The following is a 24,841-nucleotide window of genomic DNA, read 5'->3' as shown; positions in this document are numbered from 1 at the left end:
TAAATCCAGACTTTGATGGCTTGATTATGAAGCGGTCTTTATTTATGTGCAGCTTAAAATGGGCCAAATCTTTGCCAGGATAAACTCTCTCCAAAGAATCTTCGAATCGAACCGAGTGAATTATGGTTTCGCTCGGCTTATTTATAGGCGTGTTTATGTCTGTTCATTGACGATAAAATGAATTACTGTCGCCTCCGTACGCTTTAATTGCACTCCGCCGCGGCTATTAAACGTTAACAGTTGCCATCAAGTCACTTACTTACCAATCGCAACGAAAAATGGTGCTTAAGCCACGAGCAATTCTTCGAGCATAGTGGAAAAAGACATCAAGAGCCAAAGCTAAAGAAAGAAAAACTCTTGGAATGTTTATTTTCAGTGAATCGCATTAAAAACACATAAAAAAGACCAAGTTTTTACTTTGCAAATTTAAAAGTGCTCTTTATTTATTTTACGGCCTCTTGGCTCGTTTTATATTGACAATTTTTTCAGAGTTTTACATAAACCTGCGATGCAGAAACCAATAAATCCAAATCGGAATAATAAACAATTTAAATTAAACGTTGGGTGGCTCTAGCCTTTTCCCCAATCGAACTTTACTCGATTCCAACAAATCAAACACTAAATGGTCAATTCCCGTAATGAGTAGAAATCTCTCACGAAATGAGTTTGAATTGACCATTTAGTGTTAGCTACTACATTTGAACTATTTACGTTTCCAATCACAGTCTTTGTACAGTTTAACCCATGGATGTTGCATGACTTCCACTAGAGTTGAACGACCCCGTTTACGCAACAACTGAAAATAAATCAAACAAAAAAAAATGATCATTACTCAATACTTTATAAAATGAGTTTGATTTGGTTTTCATTTCAACATACCCCTGACACCAAATCCTTTGCACCAATCGAAACGTACGATGGATACTCGATGTCGAGAGCACGAATCTTTTCGTATGTGGCCTGCTGTTCGTTGGATTCGAATGGTGGTTTTCCAACCAGGAACTCGTAGCACAAAATTCCAAGACACCATTGATCGACTGAGTCGTCATACGTTTGACCATCAACCCTGACACACACACACAAAACATTCAGAAAAATTAGAAAAAAATATGCCGAAGATTTGCATTCGAAACATTTGGATTCGAAAGTGTTGACACCTACATTTCGGGTGGCAAATAATCCAATGTGCCGCACATTGTTTTCCGGGCGCTTGATGTTGTGTGTACCGACCATCCAAAATCGGATAATTTCACCTGATCATCGACCGACAGCAGCAAATTTTCCGGCTTCAAATCGCGATGAATGACATTGCTCAGATGACAGTAATGAAGTGCCGCAGCCACTTGATACGTATAACGACCAGAACGAGCCTCCGAGAATCGTCCATTCGGCGACATTTGCAAATGACGATACAGTTCGCCTTCGGTTGCCAACTCGAGTGCCAGATAGATTCGTCGCTCGTCATAGAACCATGTGTACAAACGCAGAATATTCGGATGACTGAAAAGACAATCGAAAATCAATTTCATAGCAAATCGATTTGGTGATTTGATTTGATTTGATGCAAATTCGCCTTGTCAATGTGCAAACGATTGATGGCGAAAAATGGGGATGAATACGTACCGTAAGCGAGATTGAATTTCGATTTCGTGAGCAATTTGCCGTTCACAGCGACCTTTCATAATCTCCGACTTGAAAAGCACTTTCATCGCTACCATGTAATGCGTCTTTTTTTCACGTGCCACAAATACACGACCAAATTTTCCTCGACCCAATGCGGCACCGAGCTCGAAATCATCCGTACTCCATTTGTAGCTGCGGAAAAAAACGACACAAGACATTTTGATGAAGACGCTCATTTGTCACACGGAAAACGAAAACAATTGACTTTTTTGCTTGACTACATCTATTCCAACCATATGCTGTTTGCTGCTTTTTTCATTTGCATTGGAAATATCGAAATGTTTGCAATCGATTGGTGAACAAATGACCTAACCCAAAGCTACGATTGAATATTCGATGAACAGAATGTACAAAATGTGACTATTCTGACTATTTTCTCATCAGATTGAGAAAGAATGGCTCAAAATCTCTTCAAATCATACGAAATATGCCACAAAAATTGAATTATGCTGAAATACTTCGTTTATTCCCTGATTCCATAAACTAAAATGCAGTGAATGACCATCGACTGTATAAAATGCTGATATTTGAAGCACCGACGATTTTTTTCTTATCAGAATGATGAAAAACATTTGACATTCAAGAAAATGGTTCGATATTCAAGAAAAACGTTTTCTTTTGTACGAAAAATCTGTTAGAATCTCACAAAAATTGCCAATGAAACTCGAATTGTGAGCAAACAAAGCCCTAACCTCAAATGTGATGACTTGGTCTGAATGAATTGCAATGACAACGACATTTTTTAATGGAATTTTTCATTTTTTCTACAGAAAAATCGTTGTTCCGAACAATTGTACAAGAAAAATGCGGAAATGGTCAGAAAAATCGAAAAATACTCACTCGGGATCACCATATGCTTCATGCTCTTGCATTTCACCTTCGATTTCAGCAGCATACGCTTTTTTGTCAAACTCTTTCGACTTAGCCATTTTTTTTTCAATTTATACACTTTCAATAAAAAAAATTCTCTCTAAAAACTAAATAACAATGCAACTAGCAAACTTTTACAAACAAAACGTTTAAAACAACCCAAAAATTGACTCGGTTAAAATGAAAACATATCGAAATAATGCTGCCGAAATTCTATTCAAGTAATCGCTTATAAAAAAAACACCATTCTTAGGCTCTAGCCGATAGCGTTCTGTGCATTTGGTATTCGTCGCCGAGTCAAGCAGCTTCGTTGTCGTTGCTCTCGTTATCGCATCGGAAACACAGAACGACACGTTTGCACATTTTCACCGCTTTAGTTCAGTGGTGCTGTTGACTTTGCCCGAATTTCGTATCGCGGAACAATTCGATTGAGCGATTGACTTTTTACACCGCTTCATCTTTTCTTGTTTGTAAAAAAAAATTCGTTCAAAAATTCCAATCGTTGTTTTTTGCCATAAATACATAAACGAAAACCCGAAAAAAAATGTGAATTTGTTTGCATAAAACAGCCGAATGTTTTTATTCGGGCGAATCAAAATCGGCTGTATGCAGAGTGCTTGCATGAATTAGTTGGGTTTGTGTACACAGTCACACAACCGAGTGGAGCAAGCGAGAGAAAGACGAGGCGTTGTGTGCGTGTGAATTTGTGACAACAGCACTTGTTCTCGTTCTTTCGATGTGCTGTCAATCAATGCACGCGGTCGACGAAACAATCGTTCATTTGCCAAAATGCTGACAAAACGTGCGGTTGCAATTGTACACACAGTCAGCACAAGGAAATGTGTTTCGTTGTCAAACTGGACATGTATGCAAAGTGTAATCAGCATACATTCGGTGATTTGTGCCAAAAACCAACGGAAACGATGTGTGCAAACAAAAGTGCAGTGAAATTTCAGCATCGTCAACCTGTCATAAGTGCTCGGGCCGGGTTTGCCATTGTTCGCCAGCCAAATCATCATAAATAATTCACGTGATAATGTTCGCCAGTTCGATGTGGTCGCATGCTGAGTGTGTATGTGTTTGCGTTTGAGGGATTGTTCTGTGCGGTCTGACGAAATAAATTTCAATTTTCTTGCGGCGAATCAGTTTTTTGTTAATAAAGCATGGCCGCGCGTCTATTCGCAACTACAACGCCGTTTTTGGGGCCGCATTCGGCCACGGCATCAATTTCGCCCTTTTTTCGGCATTTTAATTAATTTTCAATTAAACAACCGGCAAATGAACGAAAGTTAATTAAACTGGTCACACGGCGTTCGCTCGAAAGCGACACGTTTCCGTTGTGGAATCTATTGAACTGATTGTTGAATTCATGTTCGTCTTCGGAACACCGGGCATAATAATCGCAGTTTCACACGCGTTTTTTTGTTAATCACGGCATGTCGTGTCAGAACAAGTCGATTAATGACGAATAAATCGCTCGGAGTCAAACTACGTTCCATTGAATCAAAGTGTGTTTTGGAAATGGCGTTTTTTCGTTCGGAAATGAATCGGTGCCGCAAACTACGAGCCAATATCAGAAAATTTAGCTCGAGGGCCGATTTTTTTTGACGATTGCATCAAACATGGCATTGATTGGCGTGTTTTGTACTACAAAATCGAAGTAGTCAAAGCTCATGTGAGTGATTTTAAACGGTGAGTTCAATTGGTATGGGTAAAATTTGATTTTAAACCAACAAAAAGCATTCATTGCGTGTTCATGCCATCAAAATGTTCGAAATTCTATGCATAGAAGGAATTTTCCATGGAAATGATTATGGCGTGGCCATCACAATCGCATGGGCTTTCGATTTTGTTTTGACTGTCAACGTGAATGCTCATCAAATCCAACTAAAATCGAATTACAATTTCGTTCATCCAGAAAAAAATGCTTTTGATATGCTATTTCATGATATAATTTGGCATACAAGCGGCTTGTAATGGGCCGGAGGCGTGATGTAAACAAACAAATTCATCAGAGCGTAGGCTACGCCCAACGTTCGTTTATTGTCATTGTCTGACCATCACAAGAAGAAAATTGTTCGTTTAAAAGAAAAATAATCTCTTTTATTAAATTACAAATGGTCCAATTTATCTTGAGCATATTCCAAACGATTGGCGTTGCTTGATGTGATCTATCGATTGGCATTGATGCGCCCATTGACACGTCAGTCAATTTTTTTCCATTATTGGCCGCTTCATTGTGTTGTTGGAAATTATTGATTTTGGTTTTGCGTTGTCGTAAATCGTGGCCAAATCCGAGGGAAGTTCATCGTTTTAATGTTTCGATTGGCTTTCGAAAAATCGAACCATATCATTCATTGAATGGTGGAAATATGTGCTGGGTGGCTATTGACTTAGTCTTGAAAACATGGTGAGCTCATTCGTTCGCTCGCTGTCTGTTATTTGCTCGTGTAATTAGAATCATTTATCTTTTCAATGCGGTGATGAGCTACATCAACACAATGCCTGGAACAAAAGTGGAAGGTACCAAAGCGAGCGCCATCCCCACAGTTCGAATTTATTGAAATGGCTCAATGGGGACCGTTGAATGGAAAATCCAGAGAAAATAATCATAATTTATTGCGTACATTTTCTTCTCTCGACGTGGCCATGAACGTAATGAATTTCGTTTATGCGAACAGCTGATATTGTATTCGCTAAAAATATTCATTGGGCTCAAATTGGTATTCATTGTGATTCGACAACAGATTTTTCACGATAAACATGCATTTTTCAAATTGATTTGGGTCGATTTACTAAAATCTTTTGCATTTTTCATTTATTTTCTATCGCAGGTGCCGTAAGAAGCTTTATCGTCGAAAGGATCTACCACCGACTAGCGTCATCATCACCTTCCACAATGAAGCTCGATCCACCCTATTGCGAACAATAGTTAGGTAAGTAAAGTGAACTTTTTGTTTGACTTTCTCCAGCGGCCGCATAAATGAAGTAATTACATCAATCTCAATCTCTGTGCGAGTGAGGTCAATGCGAAATTAAACGACAGAGAAAATCTCAGCGAAAGAACAATCGATAGTTATGAAAGAACTTTAAAAAATTTAGCATTGCCCCTTTAGTTTGCTTGACAAAAAAGAAGAAGAAGTCAAGACAATTGCTATTATCTGCGATTATTCGTTCACTCTTTCGCCGCTATAGCCGTTAACAATGGAAGTCAGGGCTCGATTTAAATTCGAAAATGCCTTTTTTCGACTTTGTCTGTCTCCCTCATCTCTCTTGCTTTCTGGTGCTCCTTTTATCTCTCATTAAATTCGTTTTATTCTTTCTTCAACTTCACCTGGCTACGTTCACCAATGCGTACATTATCTCTTGCGTTTAAATTCACATCGCCGTGCCGACAAAAAAAAATTGTGATGTTCTGAAACAATTTTTTAAGATTTATCTAGAGCAAAATAGTAATTGCCTTGCGTAAATCTGGCTTCTTCACCACGCAATAAATTCGGTATGTTTATTTCTTCCGAATTCGGGCATATAACTCAAAATGGGTTTATGACTTGGGCCAAATAATACTCGCAGTTTGAATTTTCTTTCTTCGTGCAATTTTTTCTCTTTTGGCGTTCATTAATGCGTAAGTGGCATTTCGGCTACGAGATAAATTCAACTCGCGAAAATAATAAAATAATTCGCCGTTTTTTCGGTTTATCTTTTATGAATCCTTATTTTGATGGTTCATTTAATATATTTAATAGCGAGCGGAAATTACTGTTGAGCGCAATAAAAATGTGGGTTTTATTCTATGATTAATGCAGCAACAGGAAATTTTCCGAGTAAAAATGTTTTACGCGCATTCTGTTCCACCATAGAATTTGCATTGTATTCGTGGTGGTGGGTTTTTCACAAAACAAATGCTTATCCATTTTTGACAGTTATGCAACCAAACAACGGCAATGGTGGCGACCATTCATTCAAATCACATATTTGACTATATTTTGAATATTGTAATTAAAGTTGTGGAAAACAATGTGATAAATTTGCATTGTACAATTCGAGGCGACAAAATGTTCAACCAAATCGCATGCTGTTCGACTCCATGTGCAATGTGGTACACATTGTTGGAAAAGTTGCAGGCACTCACAAGCTTAACAACTCATTTATATCACTAATTTGTCAATAGTTAGCTGCAAAATGAATATTACGCATTTATTCATTTGTATAGTGCAAAATGTAACACATGCGACATGGCACGAAATCCAGGAAGAGAAAAAGTGAGAGAAAGAGAGAGAAAGAGAAACAGAGAGAATTGTGACAGCGGGAGTGGAATTAAAACCGAAATATTGCGAGCATTTAATCTCATTTTTCTTTGAATAAATTTTCTCTGTCGTTTAATGGCATTTCATTTTATTGTCGCCCAGCACACAATGGATGTTTGTCATTGTCGCCATTCTCCGCTCTGCTTTACGAGTCCCATCAAATTCCATTGTTATCGACGTACTTGTACACTGCACCCGAATATTATCCGATTTGTTTTTTTTTCGTGTTCATTTCCATTGCAAATTATGACAGTGCGCTGCATCAAGCGTCCAACAAGAAAAATATTACTTACCGTTCATTTGCTTGATTAAATATGAAAATTGAATGCAAATTTGTGCACATTTTGACACAATTCCATTTTTATCGCACACTTTAACTCATCCGCATCAAGCGATGACACAATGTTGTCGCCGTCAACATCACCAAATCATCATTGTTGGCATGCAAAAATATCGGTCATAAAAACCGATGCGCCACCGACAGAGAAACTTTTCCAATGCATTTAAAATCATAGACAACTTAACTACTTTCTGCAACATTTGTGACTAACCGTTTTGTTTTTCTCTCCCATGCAGCGTTTTAAATCGTAGTCCAGAGCATCTAATCAAAGAAATCATTCTGGTGGATGACTTCAGTGATCATCGTAAGTATATTGACTCATTTATGTGTTGCGAAAAGTTATTTTAATTAATATTGTCATTGGAGAGAAACGGTCTCATTCTAATCCCATCGGGAGTCTCTCCAGGCGAGAGTGATTGACGTTTACATGGAATGACGTGATTTCAAAGATTGACTCAGAACGTGGCGAATAAAACTGAAAATATTTCTTTATTTCACTGACAATAAAGAGAGAGTTTTCGTGACAATACCCATAAAGGGAACACACAGCCATAAAAGAGCCACTGCTACAAATGCGACATTGCAAAGAATGACATAAGAACCGAGTTCGTTTTAACGGCTTGACTATGCTATTGCTGGATCCATGGCCCATTTCCATTCATGTTCAGCTGCTTTATGATTTGAATCAGATTTTTATGCGATTTTTGAAGAAGAAGTAGAAGAGATAAAAAAACGGAAGAGTGACGCAAAAGCCGAATGGTTGATTTTCTATCCAATTTCATTTGAAATCTTCTCACCCCCCGTGCCACTCTCATTCCGTCTTAAAAATCATCGTTATCGATCATAAAAGCAGGCTACTTTCCCTTGATGTTGTCAATCCAAAAGGGATGTGGTCATGAACAAGTAATATGTATGCTGTAAATATTAATACACACAGTTACCAAAGTTTTCAATTGGATTTATGTAACACGATGACCCAAAGATATTACGAGTCAAGGGATAATAAAAAGAGAGGAGAAACACCAAGTAACTCGTTTCGTATCGCGTGCACTTGTTACTGGCTTAACCAAAATCGGTGGAGTCGTGGCCTGATGTTACTTTTTAGTAGGCTTCATAAAAATGCAAAAGGGCTTGCTCGGAATTTTCCGCCAATTTTCTGTTTGAGCTTCCGTTCTATCGAAATTTACACACAGTTTAATGCAAATGCTGTCGCTTCGACTTAGAACTTCCCAATTTCAATATCAGACCGACATGTTTGTTTTTGTGCCGCAGATGCTCTGCATTTTTAATCGCAAAATCGTGGCAGTGGTCACATTCCCCCAGTTCCACAAAATGCACACAGACAAATTATTATGTTATATTCGACTTCTTTGCAAAGTAACTTCTCAACTGAATTTATTATTTATGAATAATTTGTTGTGTTTTGTTCGGCGTGCTTTGTCGCTTTTCATATCCATCAGACTGAACGAAAATGTATAAACGAAACGAAGCGAACCAAACACAACAACTCTTGGTTATAAATTGAATGCTTTTTGATGAAATAAATTAATTCAAGTGAATTTATCATGCATCTGGTCAACAGTTGTTACGCGGCGCGTCAACAGCACAATATTTACATGTCAATCGGCGCGGAAAAAAACACACAATCTGACCTATAGAAATTAAGTCGAACGGAAAAATTTGCACATAATGACATGGCATTTTTTCCAATCTCGGATCGTTTCGGATTTCATTTCTCATGAATCTCATCATTTTTTTTTGCAGCTGAGGATGGTTTGGAATTGGCGAAAATCAACAAAGTTCGTATCATTCGGAATGAAAAACGCGAAGGTTTGGTGCGTTCACGAGTGCGTGGTGCTGACGCTGCCATTGCTGATGTACTCACATTTCTGGACAGCCATTGTGAATGCAACGAAGACTGGCTAGAGCCGCTTCTCGAACGTGTTGCTGAAGATGAAACACGGTAAGGAAAATCGATATTTTTTCGAACGAGCAAGCATATCAGTTTTTCCTGAGCAAATTTCTTGTTTTTTTTTTAAGTCGATTCATCAGTTTTGTTACAAATTCATCATTTTTTGTACACATTCATCATTTGATTCGTTCACAAGGAACAAATTCATCACGTTTTTCTTTCAAATTAAGCAAAAAAAATATAAAATAATTCGATAAAAAAAACATTCCCCTTTGAAACAGTGTCGTGTGTCCAGTAATTGATGTCATCAGCATGGATACGTTTCAATACATTGGTGCATCAGGTACAAATATTAATAAAACCTTATAATATTAATTGTTATTTTATAATTTTCATTTTTTTGTGTTTTTAAATACATTTTTTCAAAAGCGGATCTTCGTGGTGGTTTTGATTGGAATTTGGTAAGAATCAATGCGAAAATTGTATTCAGAGTCTTAAATAACACGTCGAATCAAATCAACTATGATTGTATTCTCTCTTTTTTTTCTCAAACAGGTATTCAAGTGGGAATACTTGAGCACAGAAGAGCGAGCTGAACGACACAAAGATCCAACCACTGCCATTGAAACGCCAATGATTGCTGGCGGTCTCTTTGTTATAAATAAGAAATATTTCGAAAAATTAGGAAAATATGATATGAAAATGGATGTTTGGGGTAATTCTCTTTTTCTATACAAATTTCTGATTTTTTTTTTCTTCCCAAGAATAGCTCTTGGTCAACAACAAAAAACAAACTTGTTTTTATGTGTTGCAAATAATGAGAAAACTTTTTTCATGCTCATTTGCGAAATTCTTTTGTTCGAAAATTGAATAGGCGGCGAAAATCTAGAGATTTCGTTTCGTGTTTGGCAATGCGGAGGCAGCTTGGAGATCATACCGTGCAGTAGAGTTGGGCATGTGTTCCGTAAGCGACATCCGTACACATTCCCTGGCGGAAGTGGCAATGTGTTTGCGAAAAACACACGACGTGCAGCCGAAGTGTGGATGGATGATTACAAACAGTACTACTATGCAGCCGTGCCATTGGCCAAAAACATTCCATTCGGAAAGTAAGTTGAGCAAACAAAGAAAGGGTTCTTTTTTACTGAGAATTTTTCGTCAATGTCGAAGACTTTTCATACTCTTTGTCAATTTAATCTATCGAATTCAATGCTCAATGCCATTTGATTTTTTTTTTGCTGCGTCTTTTGTACGAAACAACAGTATTGACGATCGATTGGAATTACGGAAACGCCTACATTGCAAGCCATTCAAATGGTATTTGGAGAATGTTTACCCGCAATTGGCCGTACCTGAAATGCTATCCGTGGGCACATTACGACAAGGAATCTACTGTTTAGATACACTTGGCCACCTAATGGACGGTTCAGTTGGTATGTAACTCATTTTACTGTTGATTTCGATTTTTCGTGCTAAAATCTAACTGAGACTAATCGCATTTTCTTTTCTCATTTCCCCAACCCCAAACGAAAAAAAAACAACAACAACTACGCAGGAGTCTATCAATGCCACGATACTGGCGGTAATCAAGAATGGACAATTACAAAGAAAGGTCAGATCAAACACCATGATCTCTGCTTGACAATGGTTTCGTATGCCAAGGGCTCCATTGTGATAATGCGTGTGTGTGACGAAAGTGATAATCAACGATGGGAATTGCGTGATGGTGGCCTGTTAAAGCATAGCAAATCAAATGTTTGCCTCGATACGCGGTACGTACAGGAGCGTGGCATTACGGCCGAAGCATGCAATTCGGGCCTCGATACACAGTACTGGCGCTTTGTGAATAAACACTCGTGAACAGATACAAAATGATATAATTGAATTAGGGACAAAAGCAACCGATAGAAAATTATAATGTACACATTTACTAAAACAGAGCTTAGAAGCCCTTGTTGCGTGAATAAATGAGAAAAAGAAGAAGAGAAGAAGCATCATTTTCGATAAATTGATGCATGCGATCTGATTAATTATTGTCTACCGTCTAAGAAGACTACGAAGATTAGGCTCAATTGTGATTAGGAATATTGTTTTTGTTTTTCTACATGTTGTTTTGAATTTGCGCATCAAATTGCCGCTTAACACACAGATTTCATGCAAAGCAAACACTAGAGTGTTTTTGTTTTGTAAGCATTCCATTTGGTCAGTCATTATGCTGCATATTGACTTCGATACTGGTCAATCAAGCAAATTTTTTTCTTCAATTTTTCAATATATTTTTTATAATTTGATTTATTTTTTTACACGAAACCTGGTCAACAACATAGTAAAATCCAATTTTACGTTGTCACAATTAGATAAAAAGGAAACAATTTTAAAATCGAGTGAAATGCTGTCGTGCTATCACAACAGCAACAACGACCATCGATTTTTATGTTAAATTGAGTCTAAATATTATCGTACATTTCTAAGTGAACGTTTAAAATGAGTATAGCAATTGTAAACGAAGTGAATTATATCAAAATGGTGGTTATGGATTACCATCAATTCATCTATCTCACAATCACATTTTCCCCCATTTTCGCGGAATCCAGCCATCATGAGTTTGAAAGTATTTTCTGTTGAAAAGCTCATGGATTCGACTTGCTCGGCACACAAACCACAATAGGAGAACATTTTTAAAGACAATTCAATAAATTATGATGATTATTATCTCTTGTTTGTTTATGAATACACTCGTTTGTGTATTGGGCTTGGTATTTTTCAGACTTTGATAGCCAGAGCAAAATGGTTTGATGTGAATGTCAAACGAACTGTAAAATTTCAAAAAGTAAATGCAAATGGTTAGCATCCAATTACCGTCAAACTCTGACTCTCAACAGACCAGACAACAAATGGTGTTACTCATAGAACGGCTGAGATTCTCGCAAAGTATTGGCGGTGTCAAATTGTGTCCACCTCGCATTAACTGCTGTCTAATCTCGTTCACGTACTAGCTGTCTTTAGTGCGAGCGAATACATTGTATGTCATCGCCAAAATCTCTGTCATACTTTCATACAAAAAGACAGAGAAAAGGATAAAAGTATTTCGAACTATTACGCTTTTCTCTGTTGATATGGCTTTGTTCAGACGCGTTTCGCCTTGGAGCAAATTCAACGTTCGATCGTCAAACGCTATTCGAATTACTGGTTGGAATCTGATTAATTTCCGTTCCGGAATTGATGTCATTAAGCAAACTCTCCCTTCCCCCATTCGATTCGTCCAGTTTCAAATTCAGGCAACTTAATTTTATATTTGCATTTACGCTGGCATTTGCATTACGCTGGCCGTTGACCAGTTTGAGCTGGGCACACATACATCAAATCTATCTGGTGCCCGTATACGGCAAACGGATAATGGTGAATCGTGTAGACAGGTGAATTTGGGCGGAAATACAATTGAAATTACACAAAACAAGAGATAGCTTTTAATATGAATCGATTGGAAATGCCCGTATCTACATTACACATGAATTATTTCAGCTGTGAATTTATCACACCGAATAGAAACAAAGTGATTAATCTCCCTCTCTCACTCGTTGAATCCAATAAATTTTTTTTCGGATTCACTCCGATACAACATTGAGGTTAATTAAACTTCACACGCCTTAAACACAAGCATTTCATTTTACCACAGTTTGGTTTCTCTCATTTACTCGCTTTACCTTCAGCAGAGGTCAAGACTCTTGAGAACCAAGAATATTGCTAAGAGAAACAGTGAATCATTTCCAATTTGATCAACATTCAAATTGTATTCTTATAAAAAAAAAAAAAAATGAATGACTCTATGACGGAACTAAAACAATGTCTTGTAAATAATGAATAAAAACACAGACAAAAAAAAACATTGAATTATTTATACAACTGTACTATAAATGATAAGAAATGAGAAAATTAAACGCGTCAACTGTTTTGTAGGAGTATCTTCTAAGAACAAATTATATGTAAACAAATTGAATACTTTATCTATGTAAAATTTAAGCTTAAACCCTACACTCTACATATTTAAAAGAAACAATTGATTGAATTTATTTGTTTTGAATTGTTCACAATCTAGTTATTCCAATTTTTGTTGAATTTTTTTACATAGTTTCATTACACAGAGAGAAAATGTTTAATAAAAAAAAACAAATTGTAAAAAAAAACATACGTTTAAAACGATCAATTAGTCTGTAAAATCACTAAATCAGACTGAATTTTCTGTTTAAGATTAGTTTTAACATTCACAAAGAAAGACAACTTGTTTTGCTTATGTGCATAAATTGTGTGAAATAAGAATTTATAATTTTCTAGCAAATTCGAGCGGTTTCAGCATCTTCAAAAATGTCGTCGATTTGTTCGAATTCGGCTTCAACGATAAAAATGTCACCTTTTTGCGAAAACAAGAATATTTTTCCTTCGATAGAAATAGACCTTTTCCGAATAATAGACTTTTTCCCACAAAAATGGATTTTCTTCGAAAAAAATTTCTGAAGAATTTGATTTTCCTGATGGAAATGATAATTTGTTTGGAGAAAATAAACATTTCTCCCTTGAAAAACGAATTTTTGTATCTTTAAATCTTCATCTCTGATTCCAATCTTCATCTTAAAATCGAAAAAAATTCCAGATCTGAACATCGACACACATTTTTGGACTACTGAAACAAAATCGATGTCATACCCACATTTTTACTAACAGGACAGAAAATAAATAACAAGATAATGAAATTTATGCAAAGTTTAATGACTACGTCATTCCACACATAAACTGCAACATCGCATTTAAAATGTACACGATAAAATTATATCGAATCGAATCCCATAAATAAATTGTAGCAAACAAAACAAACGGCATTTTCATTCGAATCTTTTTTATTATCATTTCAAAAGGGGGAAGTTTACAAAATTGGAGTAAGAATTTTTTTTCTTTCATATTTTTCGTTATTTTCGGTACATGTTTCCATAAAATAGAATCGTTACAGACATTTTGATGAGCTATCAATAAAGCTATGTCATTGTCATGAAATGAAGCACATTTTTTCGTTCAACAGATTTTCAACTGGTGTTTTCAGAAATTGGCCCCAAATTTTTCAATTTTTCCTTTTTTCAATTTGTTCAATACTTTTCAAATTCTGCGCTCTAAAACAATTTTCTTGATATCCAAAAGATATTCGTAAATGGATATATTCCACTGGCTACCTAAACACTTCAATGGATTTTTACCTTTGTCAAAATAAATGAGAAAAATGCACCGTTTCAACGATTTGATTTCTTCCATGCAGCAAATGGTTTCCCGGATTTGAACGTTCGGCAGGCAAAATTTGAATGTGACTTCGTTGAGCATTGGAAGTGCTTTGACCAGTTCTGAGATGTTTAATTTACTCGGATATGATGGTTTCAAAAATGTTAATTTCAAAATCGACGGATTTTCGGCAAGAAATTCGAAAAACTCATCGTTGAATGACAGTCCCATCGATACAAGTTCTTCGAGTTGAACAAATGTGAATGGAATTTTTGGCTTGGGATTGTTTGGCAATGGAACTCGTTGTAAACCATCCATAGTCAGTTTGAAGTTTAATTTTTTCAATTTTTCGAAATGAAACGACATCGTATCGTAGTCTACAATGTCCCTTTGATTGCATGTAATGTCGAAGTTTTGAAGTTGTTGTAAATTTTCGGATACAATCTTAACGAATCGTGCGTCTGGATTACATGGTGCCTTCAAAGATCTTAGCTGTGGATTCATTCGCAAAGCCGTTCCAATACTTGCCTTATCTGAATCGCTTTCTTCTTTCCAGTCCGCCAGAATGTCCAACGTTTCCAAGCTGGTAAAGTGATTTTCTAAAGCCACATAGTCATAGCCACGATAGCATAAGGTCTTCAACCGTGGAAATATCTCATGTAAGTTGACTCCATCCATGTGAGAATCCCACATAAAAAGTGTTCCAACGTTTTTGAATGGCTGTAGCAGCTTCGATGCACTGATTGGAATTGCGTGAACATACACTTCAGTTAGCGAATTGATACAATATTCATTCAGGTACACAGCAATTAGCTCATATTTAGTATCCGTCAAATTGCCTATTTTTATTTTGTGAATCCAGTGGCCAAAGCATCGCAGTAGTTGCAAACAACTCCATAAATCGCGAACTACAACCTCTTCGTCAACAACAACGTGCCGTTCACATGATAGCTTCAATCCACATATTTGGACAAACTTCTTGCTAAATCTTGTGGCGAATGCCATTTGGACTGCACACTGCAAGTACTTATTCGTATGAGCTACACTGAAAAAATCATCCAAAGTCAAATAGTCAAATATAAGACCGAGACAATCGATATTCAGGTCCGTTATTTTCAATGGATCAACTAGCTCTTGCATGGCTTCTACTATTCGATTTTCGGCCATTGTCAAAATTCCGATTTTTTCTACAAGCGACAAAGGATGGGCTGGCAATTTTAGTCTCTCACTAGATAATTTTATTCTAGTAAAAACACAAAAAATCGTCGAAATTAAAATATTTGACCAAATTATAGAAAGAAACGCTATCTTTGTAAAAAGAAAAATATATTTTTTTATATTTTTTCTCCAAAAATGTCTTTTAAATTCTTGTCTTGAAAATGCGAAGCGCAACAAACGAATGTTGAACGGTAACTGATTTCAATAATATTTGGCAAGTATTTATATAATTATTCAAAAATGCATGATTGATCTAAAAACAGGTAATTTGTTACTGGCCGAACACCATCTGTTGGCTGTAAGAACAAAATTGTACACTTCTAACACTTGTTCAAAGTAAAAAAGTCCTTTGTTCTCAAGAATTTCGAGATTCTTCAGCTTACACTTGAAGTCGAAGAGAGGTAAATACGTGTAATAAATTTGGCCACCACTGAATATTTTCAAAAGATAATCCGATTTAATGCTAATCTTTTCTCTGAAGCAATGAAAGTTTTGGTTTTTTACGCCTTTTTTGATGCGACGACAAAAAAATTGAAAATGAGTTGAAGAAAATCGCATTTCAATAGTTAAATTTTGATTCCGCAAATTATCCAAATTTGTGACACATCCCAATCCGATAATACCTAAAAAAAACAGTAATGCTGAAAAAACGAACAAAAATGTTTCAAACAAATCCGTTATCAAGAAAAAAAAAATGCTGCGATTTTTTTTTTATTATTTCTCAAAATTTTCAATAGATTTTCTTTATACGAAAAAAGTAGTTACAGAGATATGATTAAACACTAAAAACTTATTTATTTTTCGTGGCCTTTTTAATTTTCGCTTTAAGTGATTTAACATCAATCGAGGTGGCAGTTGCTTTGCTGGTCGATGGCATTGATTCATCCGGTGCAATAAAGTCTTTGTTTCTGCGTTCGGTTTGTGCTTTAGCCGCTTCGGCTTGTTTCTGTCGTCGCTCTTTATTTTGTTTGGCTTTCTTCTCATGCTCCTTGAGGAAGAACTCTCCGGATTCCATCTGCATATCGATTTTGCTAAGCGGCATTGGCGGCGGGAATGGTGTGTATTCCTTTTTAACCTTCCTAACTTTCGGTTGTTTGCGTTTGCTAATGTTCTTATTCTTGAATTTGGGTAAAAATCGAGACCAATCTTCATCCTTTAGCATTGGATCTTTGGCCAGCTCCCGTTTGATCATCAGTGCTTTGATATTGTAAATTGGATGCACATTTTCCATGGTATCAATAACGATTTGACGCACTTGCTGCAGGCCTCTATATGGACCGAGTGCGGACACGGTGGTTCCTTGTACCAAAACATAGCAATCGGTCAACAATTCAATCGATTTCAATGTGGCTCCGTTTGGACCAATCAACCGTTGACGACGTTTTACGAATTTCTCCTTTTTCGACACCAAATTGCCAATTTTGATGATATCACAACCGATTTCATCTTCCAACACACGTTTTGCCTGCTCATAAGGCACCGACCGAGCCATTAATTTAATCATATCTTTTGCTTTGATAATAATATACGGATCCCATGTCTTTCTTGTCGTTTTCACTGACATGCTACCTTCGATCAAATCCAGTTCAGCTTTGATGAAATGCTCGGCCAGTGTTTTTTGCACCAACGGCCAATATTCCTTCAGGTATTTTTCGCGATACTTCGGAAACAATGTGGCAAATGAGCTCTCTTCCAACAAACCATTCGGATTGTGTTCCTGCTTAAACTCGGGCAATTTCAACGACCAAGCATTGTCCACGGGCTCAGTGGACATTGGCTCATCATCACTATCACTTTTCGACATTTTTAGACACAACGATTCGCAACTAATTTTTAAAATAATTTCTTTTTATTCAACGTGAATAGAATCCGGTGTGTAAAACTCACAATGTGTTTTTATGTTATTGACAGATGAAACATCAAAATGCACATGCTTGCGTGAGTGAGTCTACACGAACCAAAAGTCTCCACATGTCAAAATCGACAATGACTTTTTCTTTTGGCGCTTCGATCAACATTTGACATTCACTGTCTCAATGCACACAATATAAACAAACTTTTGTGCATGGCTTTTGGTTTGATTTCGGAATAAAACTTTTTGTTCTTTGGAATAATTTTTTGTTCAGAAGAATATTGTTTCGTCGTTTTGGAATTTATTTGGTAAAGAATCATTTCAAGTGAATACATTTCGTTTGATTCATGTCATTTTGAAAATGTTCGTCTAAGTCTTTGACTCGAAGACCTTCATCTCTTCTCAAGTGTGAGTATTTTCGATTGAAAGACATTATTCATAATGCACGATTTCCTTGACGATATTTTTTCGTCTGTATTTGTTTCGATTATAACAATTAATACCTTTAGAAGCAATGATTGCTGTTAAAAAAAATTCAATTCATTTTAAATGAACGAAAATGACCGTCAAAAAATGTCATTCTTAGAATAAATAGAAATCAATCAAAAATTGATTATCGATTTGCTTGATGAACACGGTGAAAAATATCTCGCCGGCGCTCATGAAAAATGTATAAAAATAAATAGTTTCAACGGAAAGGGATGGTTGGTTGACCATATAAAACGGAAGGGTAGTTAGAGTTAATAATGGTAGTGCTTGACGCCAAAATTCCATGTGCGTTTCCAATTATATATATAAACATAATTTATGCATCCATATGGAATTGTTGAGTGTTGTGTACACTGTACGCTGTGCTGTACACACAGGTGGGATGTTTGTTTTGTCAAGCAGCAGCAGCAGCAGCAGCAGCAGCAACTTGTGTCGCTAATGAGAGGAAAATGCCCGAAAAAAACACGGAAGAAACCAATTCACACCGTACCACACCACACACTGAAACCAACCAGTCGATTGAGTTGGTGAACATGGTTGTCGAACGGTACGGGTTGGTGGTGTGTTCGATGGCAAGTGGCAATGCGATATAGTAGTTTTTCACACACAATCGACCAATTTTCATTCATTAATTCGGAAGAAAGCAGCATGCTCATTGCTCAAGCATGACAACCACTCGTAAATCGGTCGATGCTATATATTAAATGTGCACATAGTTGAGTGGCAAAAGCCAAATGGGTTGCCAAAATGGGCAAAAGCACACGGATAGACGAACTAACGAACAAACGACCGACCAAACGAATTGAAGACAAATGAGTATTTGACAGTGCGCATAGCATGTGCTAAATTTTTCCCCTTCGAATACGAAACACACAGAGAGACTCAAGTATATATGACGAAGACTGAAAATACGCTGTCGAGCACAAAAATGTTGAGCCGCGAGTGAGAGTGAGTCGAAAACAGCCATCGAGATAGAGAGCGCGCGATGGTTTCGGTCATATTTCATCGATAGGACAAATAACACACATTAACAACACACAAGGCAAAATTCATACTGTCAAAAAGCAAAATAAGGAAACAAGAAAAAAAAATCGTGCTGTAGTTACTTGTTTTTTTTTTCTCTTCTTCCTTTTTCCCTCCGACAAAATAGCTCTCACTGTGTGTACAGAACGAATAATTAGTGAAAGGAATTTTTTTTTATACTTCAGCTCTCTGTTGCTGCTCTATTTTATTGCATTATTCAATGTGTGTGACTGCATTTTTTCCTGTTTTCATTTCCGAAACTCAATGACTTTTTTTTTCTTTCGTTCGTTCGTTCGTTCTTTCGTTTTTCTATTATTAAATTAAGAAGTAAATCATGAGAAAGTTCCATTAAAGAAGCATTTTGTTTCGTCAATAAGCAGTAGATATAGAACGACAACAGAAAAAAGAAACCCCAAAGTGAGTGTCTTTGTAATGATGACATAAATTCGAAATGTCATCCAAAATACACAAGTTTTCCATTGAGTTTTCCGAGAAAAGTTTGCAGCTGTTCTGTGAAGAAATCCATTGGTGAAGTGTCAGTTGTTAAAATTGATTGAAAGGCCATCAATTTGATGTTGCCCTAGAAATTAAATTCAATTTGCAATCGTTTGAATAATATTGGCGATGTTGATGGACACATCCAATAATAGAAAGTTTTCGATTTACTTTTACATTTTCAGAGTATGGCCGAGAAACCGTCGTCGACCTCTTCATTTATGCAAAATGGCCAAAAACAACAGCAACAGCAACAGCAGCAGCAGCATCAACAACATTGCTGTGAAATTTGCGGAAAATCTGGTTTGACCGACGACACAATGCGAGAACACATGAAGATGTGTCACATTGATGGCAGTGCCATTTGTCCATTTTGCGGCATTAGTGGCGTTGCACCCGCTGAACTTTTGCTACACGTCAATCAGGCACATTTAGACTATCTCTCACCCGAAAACGAACTTATGAGCTTCATCGACGATCAGAGTCCCAGGTAAAAATGGTTCCAATTCATTGTGTATGTGCTAATGGAAACGTGTCAATCCATTAATAATTCCGTTCTTTTGTTTTCTCGAGCAGCATCGATGGCGATTCGGACTCATTATCAGAATTTCGTGATATATCACCAATGAAATCACCGATCATCGACGAAACAGCAACGAATATCTCGTACAAGGTCAACGGCTTTGCACAGAATTCCAACACTTATAGCAATCAATCGATCTCGAACGTCCGTCAAAATGGTGTGAAAGCATCGCCGCAGCCTCTCTCTCATTCACAGCAACAGCAATCGCAAGCAAATCGAAAAGAATCGAATGGTTTTTGTAATGGCAAAGAGAATCAGAATCAAACCAATGGTACGGAACTTTCAAATGGATTTCATAGTTCACCACTTCGATCACAATTGGGATTGAATTTGAAATCATCAACCGCATCCGTGAAACAGCCGATAAATCTCTTGACGGTAATTTAATCTCCTGCAATAATTGAACTTAAAGTTGAACAATTCTAACATTTTCGTTGTTTCAGTGCTTTCTTTGTCCATACACATGCGAAGATGCGACCGTGCTTGAAGAGCATATAAATCGTTTGCACTTCGATCCGCTCAGTCCATCGGTAAATTTGTCACCCAGTTCCTACATAAATACGCTGAATGCATTCGCTTGCCCAATTTGCTCACGAACATTTGAAACGTCAACCGATTTGGAATTGCATGTGAACATCGAACATCGTGACATTCTCAGTCCCGGCAACATCGATACGAACGGCTGTGCGGCAACCGCAACCAGAGCAACGACTCAAAGTTTGTGTCCGGTTTGTGGCATTTCCTTAGACGATTTTAGCACCGCCGACATGGAATTGCATATTGAAAAACACTTTGCGAAAAGTCCACAGAACCACAAAATCGAACCGGATTTGGAGAAAGAGGCACAAAAGTTACGTGAACAACGAGAATTCGAATTGCTGCGTGCCCAGTATGGGATGGATAATCAAGGAAATTTTCGTGAACAATCGGCCGCCGCAATGCAAAGTGCTGTGTATGCGGGTGAAATGAGCGTGGCTGAATATTATGAACGGAAAGTCGGCTTGAGAACGGCCGAATCACATGGCATCGATGATAATACATCGTGCACGAAATCGGTGATACCAAGAGTCGCTTCGCTATCAGCCTCATCGCCTGGCGTGATGCGAACACTACTTTGTTCGAGCATCGATCATTATGCATCCAGTTACGGTGACAAAGGATGGGGCTGTGGATACCGTAATTTACAAATGATGCTTTCATCGTTACTTCAGGTAGTTTTTATTGGAGTCTGTCCATGTTTGAAATCTCGCTCACTTTTGAAACTCAACAATTTATTGGGGAAAACTCATATTCTCCACTTCTTTCAGAACACAACATATTACACGGCAATTTGTGCGGCGTGGGGTTCACACACACCCTCGCGCAATGCGATGCCGAGCATATCCAAATTACAAAAAATAGTAGAAGCTGCCTGGGCGCAAGGATTTGATGTACAGGTAAGAGCAAGAGAGGCCATTTTACTATTTTTTTTTATTGAACTCTTCAGCAAGCAGCTTCAATTTTCTGTTGTTATTTGTCATACAAAAATGTTCAACGTTCGACTCATTTCAGGGATCAGAACAACTTGGCTGTAAATTGTATAATACTCGAAAATGGATTGGAGCCACCGAAGTGGTAACGTTGCTCTCATCGCTGCGAATAAACTGTCAGTTGGTGGACTTTCATCGACCAACTACCTCGGATGGACGCCATCCTGAACTGTTTGATTGGGTGCTACGATATTTTGAAGAAAAAAAACAGCAACCACCGTTATATCTGCAACATCAAGGTAAACAAATATTCGAAATTCGTCACCTTTTAAAAGCAGAATGACGTGAATTAATGCGATCTTTTTCATTTCTGATTATTTCATTTTTAATTTAAGAAATTTGTATTCCATTTGTTTATTGAATACAAGTATACCATCGATTTAATTCAATTTTCGATTCAAATTTCCAGGTCATTCGCGAACGATAATTGGAATTGAACAACGAGCTTCTGGTTTAACACTCTTAGTACTAGATCCAAGTCATGGTCCACGACAAGTAGCTGCCCTGGGCTCATCGAGAGACTCTCTGCGATTGATTCGTCGAAATATGACTGCGATGCGGGCACAACAGTATCAAATTGTTGCTGTTCGCGGCTTATTTGAAACTGACGAACAATACCAGGTGAGTGTGAAATGATTCCTCATTTATTTTTCACACAACTTTTCTTAAATTCATACATTTTTTTATTGTTTAAAAAATTTCACAATTTTTTCACGTTTTTCTCAATTTCAAAGATGAATCAATAGATAGAACGCTTCAATTTTAGAAAATACCCACAATTTTCATGTCATTTTTTTAAATTTTTTTCTTTGATTCGATATTTTTTTATCGAGTTTTATTCTTTCCTTTTTTCACCTAGGCAAGTAAGATATTGCGTTCATTGCGAATTCCTCCAGAATGATGACCATTGTTTATAGCTGAAATTCGATTCGAATGCACGTACTATTTTTAAAATGTCGAGTAGATTCATTAGCACGATTAGAATCGGTCGATGATTTACTCGATGGCCCCCATTTTTGATTCATTTTCAAATTAAGCTGACGATTATTTTTTAAGTTGGACAAATGAACAGAATCTAGTCCTATCTAGAGGGTTTTCGGTTGAAAAATCATAAAATTAATTAAGAAACGAGTTCTATAATTTCAGAAGCGTAGCCTTCAACGGATTAAAAAGTGATCACATGTACAAATTTCGCGCTCGCAAGTTTTTTTTATCCTGTTTTTTTTTCATATCGTAAAAAAAATTTCGTTCCGTTTTTGTTAATTTGTTGTATAAAAAAAGAGAGTCTATTCCTGTTCTTTTGATTCAGAATATTAAATATTCATTGGTTTTAAACAGATACGTTGTAGGTCAACTCAATTACGAGTATTTAGCGTTTAAAAGAACAATTGTAGACGAGATTCGATGAGAGAAGATACAAATTGAAGTGAAGACAAATATTGAATTTTATCAAATTACAAAGCAATTTTTTTGGGCATTGTTTGACCACATATTTTCCTCTTCAAATTTACCTGATTGTTTAATGTTGTGTCAAAGTTTTTGGAGCTTGTTTTCAATAACAACTAAAAAAAGGTGACTCATGCTTGAATCGCAATGAAAAATCGTAATGCATGAAAAAATGTAAAGAATTGAAAATGTCAAAGTGGCCTTAACGAAATAGTTTCTTTCTTTCGATTGTCACACTCATTCAGTTTATTTTTAACTTTGTTCACGTTTTCATTTTCTTTTTTTCCGTAAGCAATGGACTATGGATTCAATTCAAAGTGAAACAAATAAATTATAATTTCAGTTATTCGAAGTGAAACGAAAAAGCAAACACTTCTTCTCTATTTTCACGTTAGTCAATTAAAAATGAGTCTGCCTTGTTTGTTTCAATTTGGTTCAAACGACCAAACAGAAACATAGAATATTAAACAGAATAGAAACTGAAAATAAAATGACAAGTTACCATCCAGTCTCTTGGACAACTCCAGAAAAAAAAACGCCATTCCATGAACGATATAGAAAAAAAAACAGACATTCAGTCGATTAGCAACAACAACGGAAAATAAACACATACAGAACTACACATATTTTCATATTCCAAATTTAATAAATGTTTCATAAGAAAGAAAAGCCCAAAGTTCGGAAAGCATAATTCTTTGATTTCATTTAATGAAATTCATTAACGATAAGACAGACAAAAAATCAACAGCGTATAGCACTGCACACTTTTTGTTGAAAAATGGCAAAATTTACCGTAGAGAGCTCGCTTTCTTATAGACATTCCAATGGGGAACTGTTGGCGCCCTCTTGACGGTTTTTTTGATAACTAGTAGTGTTAGACGCTATTGCAAAAAATACGATAAAGTTCTTTTTGCGTTCTAGCACACAAAATTGCCATTGAATTGGCCATTTTCAGGCAAAAAAAAATAATCACGAAAATCAATGATTCTCTTTTAAAACTGACGAAAAAATTGCAAAGAGATTAAGATTTTAATAAAGAATATGATGAAAAAAAAGAAATTCACGCACTTTTGCCTTGATATGCAATTGAGACAAGACATTCGTATAACAACAACAAACCTAACAATTAAACCAAAGCAAAACATTTTGAATAGTTAAAACAACAAAGATATATATAAAAAGGTGCATATTTTCATTAAATATTTTCTTATGCGCTCTATTGATGAATCAAAAGAATTTCCAATACAATATGCATTGAAGCTCCCATGAAATAGATAGAATGAAGCTCCAAAACACTGCATTGCAAGTTCCTTATTTGTGGCGCAATTTACATGTACAGCTTTCATGTCTATTTTCATGCTATGATACAATTCGGAATCGAAATTTCTGATCCGAATAAAGATGATTTTTTTTTTTGCTACATGGAATTCTAACGAAAGACAAAGAAAACGATGATAAAATTTTGAATAGAAGCCATCAAATTAAAAAATTCACTTAAATAGTGCCTGTACGTGTACACACACTGTTCTAATTAGCTTAATGTGGCCATCAATGAATAGAATTTATTTTTTAGCCATGCAAATTTTTCGACTAATAGCCAATTCCATTGATGCTATTTTTTTCTGCAGTTTTTTGCTATAAAACCAAATGAATCGCTTTAAATTTGTTGTTTAATTTATAAGTTTGAAAAATCAAAGATAGAAAGAGTTTAGCATTTTTAGCTCAAGATAGCGGATAAATTTTCAATATTTTTTTGATTTTTAGTTCATTCTTTTTCAATGCGGCTTTTTGCTGCGACGGCTTTTAGATTCGGTGATCAAGCTTCCAGTGCT

At 36.4% G+C, this 24,841-nt stretch overlaps 4 protein-coding genes across 9 annotated transcripts in view; 2 read left to right on the top strand and 2 right to left on the bottom strand.

The window, feature by feature from the left end:
* The window catches only part of LOC129566804 (polypeptide N-acetylgalactosaminyltransferase 2), a 125,739-nt gene extending 111,758 nt beyond the window's left edge, over window positions 1-13,981 (top strand). For all 3 annotated transcript variants that reach the window (XM_055443032.1, XM_055443033.1, XM_055443034.1), the window contains 9 exons: window positions 5,388-5,489; window positions 7,437-7,504; window positions 8,965-9,163; window positions 9,394-9,455; window positions 9,542-9,573; window positions 9,668-9,827; window positions 9,987-10,221; window positions 10,376-10,545; window positions 10,668-13,981. In XM_055443032.1, coding sequence (XP_055299007.1) covers window positions 5,388-5,489; window positions 7,437-7,504; window positions 8,965-9,163; window positions 9,394-9,455; window positions 9,542-9,573; window positions 9,668-9,827; window positions 9,987-10,221; window positions 10,376-10,545; window positions 10,668-10,972 — 1,333 coding nt within the window. In that variant the 3' untranslated portion in view covers window positions 10,973-13,981. The remainder of the gene's footprint in view (window positions 1-5,387; window positions 5,490-7,436; window positions 7,505-8,964; window positions 9,164-9,393; window positions 9,456-9,541; window positions 9,574-9,667; window positions 9,828-9,986; window positions 10,222-10,375; window positions 10,546-10,667) is intronic.
* On the bottom strand, window positions 411-3,211 carry LOC129566805 (aurora kinase B-like). The gene is made up of 5 exons (XM_055443036.1): window positions 2,524-3,211; window positions 1,624-1,815; window positions 1,162-1,500; window positions 880-1,066; window positions 411-796 (listed from the first exon to the last, which is right to left on the bottom strand). The coding sequence occupies exons 1-5, from the start codon at window positions 2,610-2,612 to the stop codon at window positions 704-706; spliced, it is 900 nt and encodes a 299-aa protein (XP_055299011.1). The 5' UTR covers window positions 2,613-3,211; the 3' UTR covers window positions 411-703.
* Window positions 13,982-16,268: 2,287 nt separating the features above from the next.
* Window positions 16,269-17,504, bottom strand: LOC129566803 (KRR1 small subunit processome component homolog). The gene has a single exon (XM_055443031.1). The coding sequence runs from the start codon at window positions 17,394-17,396 to the stop codon at window positions 16,383-16,385; it is 1,014 nt and encodes a 337-aa protein (XP_055299006.1). The 5' UTR covers window positions 17,397-17,504; the 3' UTR covers window positions 16,269-16,382.
* Window positions 17,505-17,601: 97 nt separating this feature from the next.
* On the top strand, window positions 17,602-23,700 carry LOC129566947 (zinc finger-containing ubiquitin peptidase 1-like). 4 transcript variants are annotated; one of them, XM_055443351.1, is made up of 8 exons: window positions 17,602-17,852; window positions 19,637-19,941; window positions 20,028-20,412; window positions 20,478-21,245; window positions 21,342-21,470; window positions 21,586-21,802; window positions 21,973-22,184; window positions 22,423-23,700. In XM_055443351.1, the coding sequence occupies exons 2-8, from the start codon at window positions 19,640-19,642 to the stop codon at window positions 22,462-22,464; spliced, it is 2,055 nt and encodes a 684-aa protein (XP_055299326.1). In that variant the 5' UTR covers window positions 17,602-17,852; window positions 19,637-19,639; the 3' UTR covers window positions 22,465-23,700. The 4 variants fall into 4 exon arrangements, with proteins under 4 accessions (XP_055299326.1, XP_055299329.1, XP_055299328.1 ...); XM_055443354.1 differs by having other exon boundaries at window positions 17,654-17,752; XM_055443353.1 differs by lacking the exon at window positions 17,602-17,852 and adding an exon at window positions 18,804-19,373.
* The last annotated feature ends 1,141 nt before the right edge of the window (window positions 23,701-24,841 follow it).

Source organism: Sitodiplosis mosellana, unplaced genomic scaffold (genome assembly GCF_009176505.1).
Source record: "Sitodiplosis mosellana isolate CC-2019 unplaced genomic scaffold, AAFC_SMos_1.0 Smas_scaffold_5, whole genome shotgun sequence".
Classification (NCBI taxonomy): Eukaryota; Metazoa; Arthropoda; class Insecta; order Diptera; family Cecidomyiidae; genus Sitodiplosis; species Sitodiplosis mosellana.
This window is presented reverse-complemented; position numbering and strand designations above follow the sequence as displayed.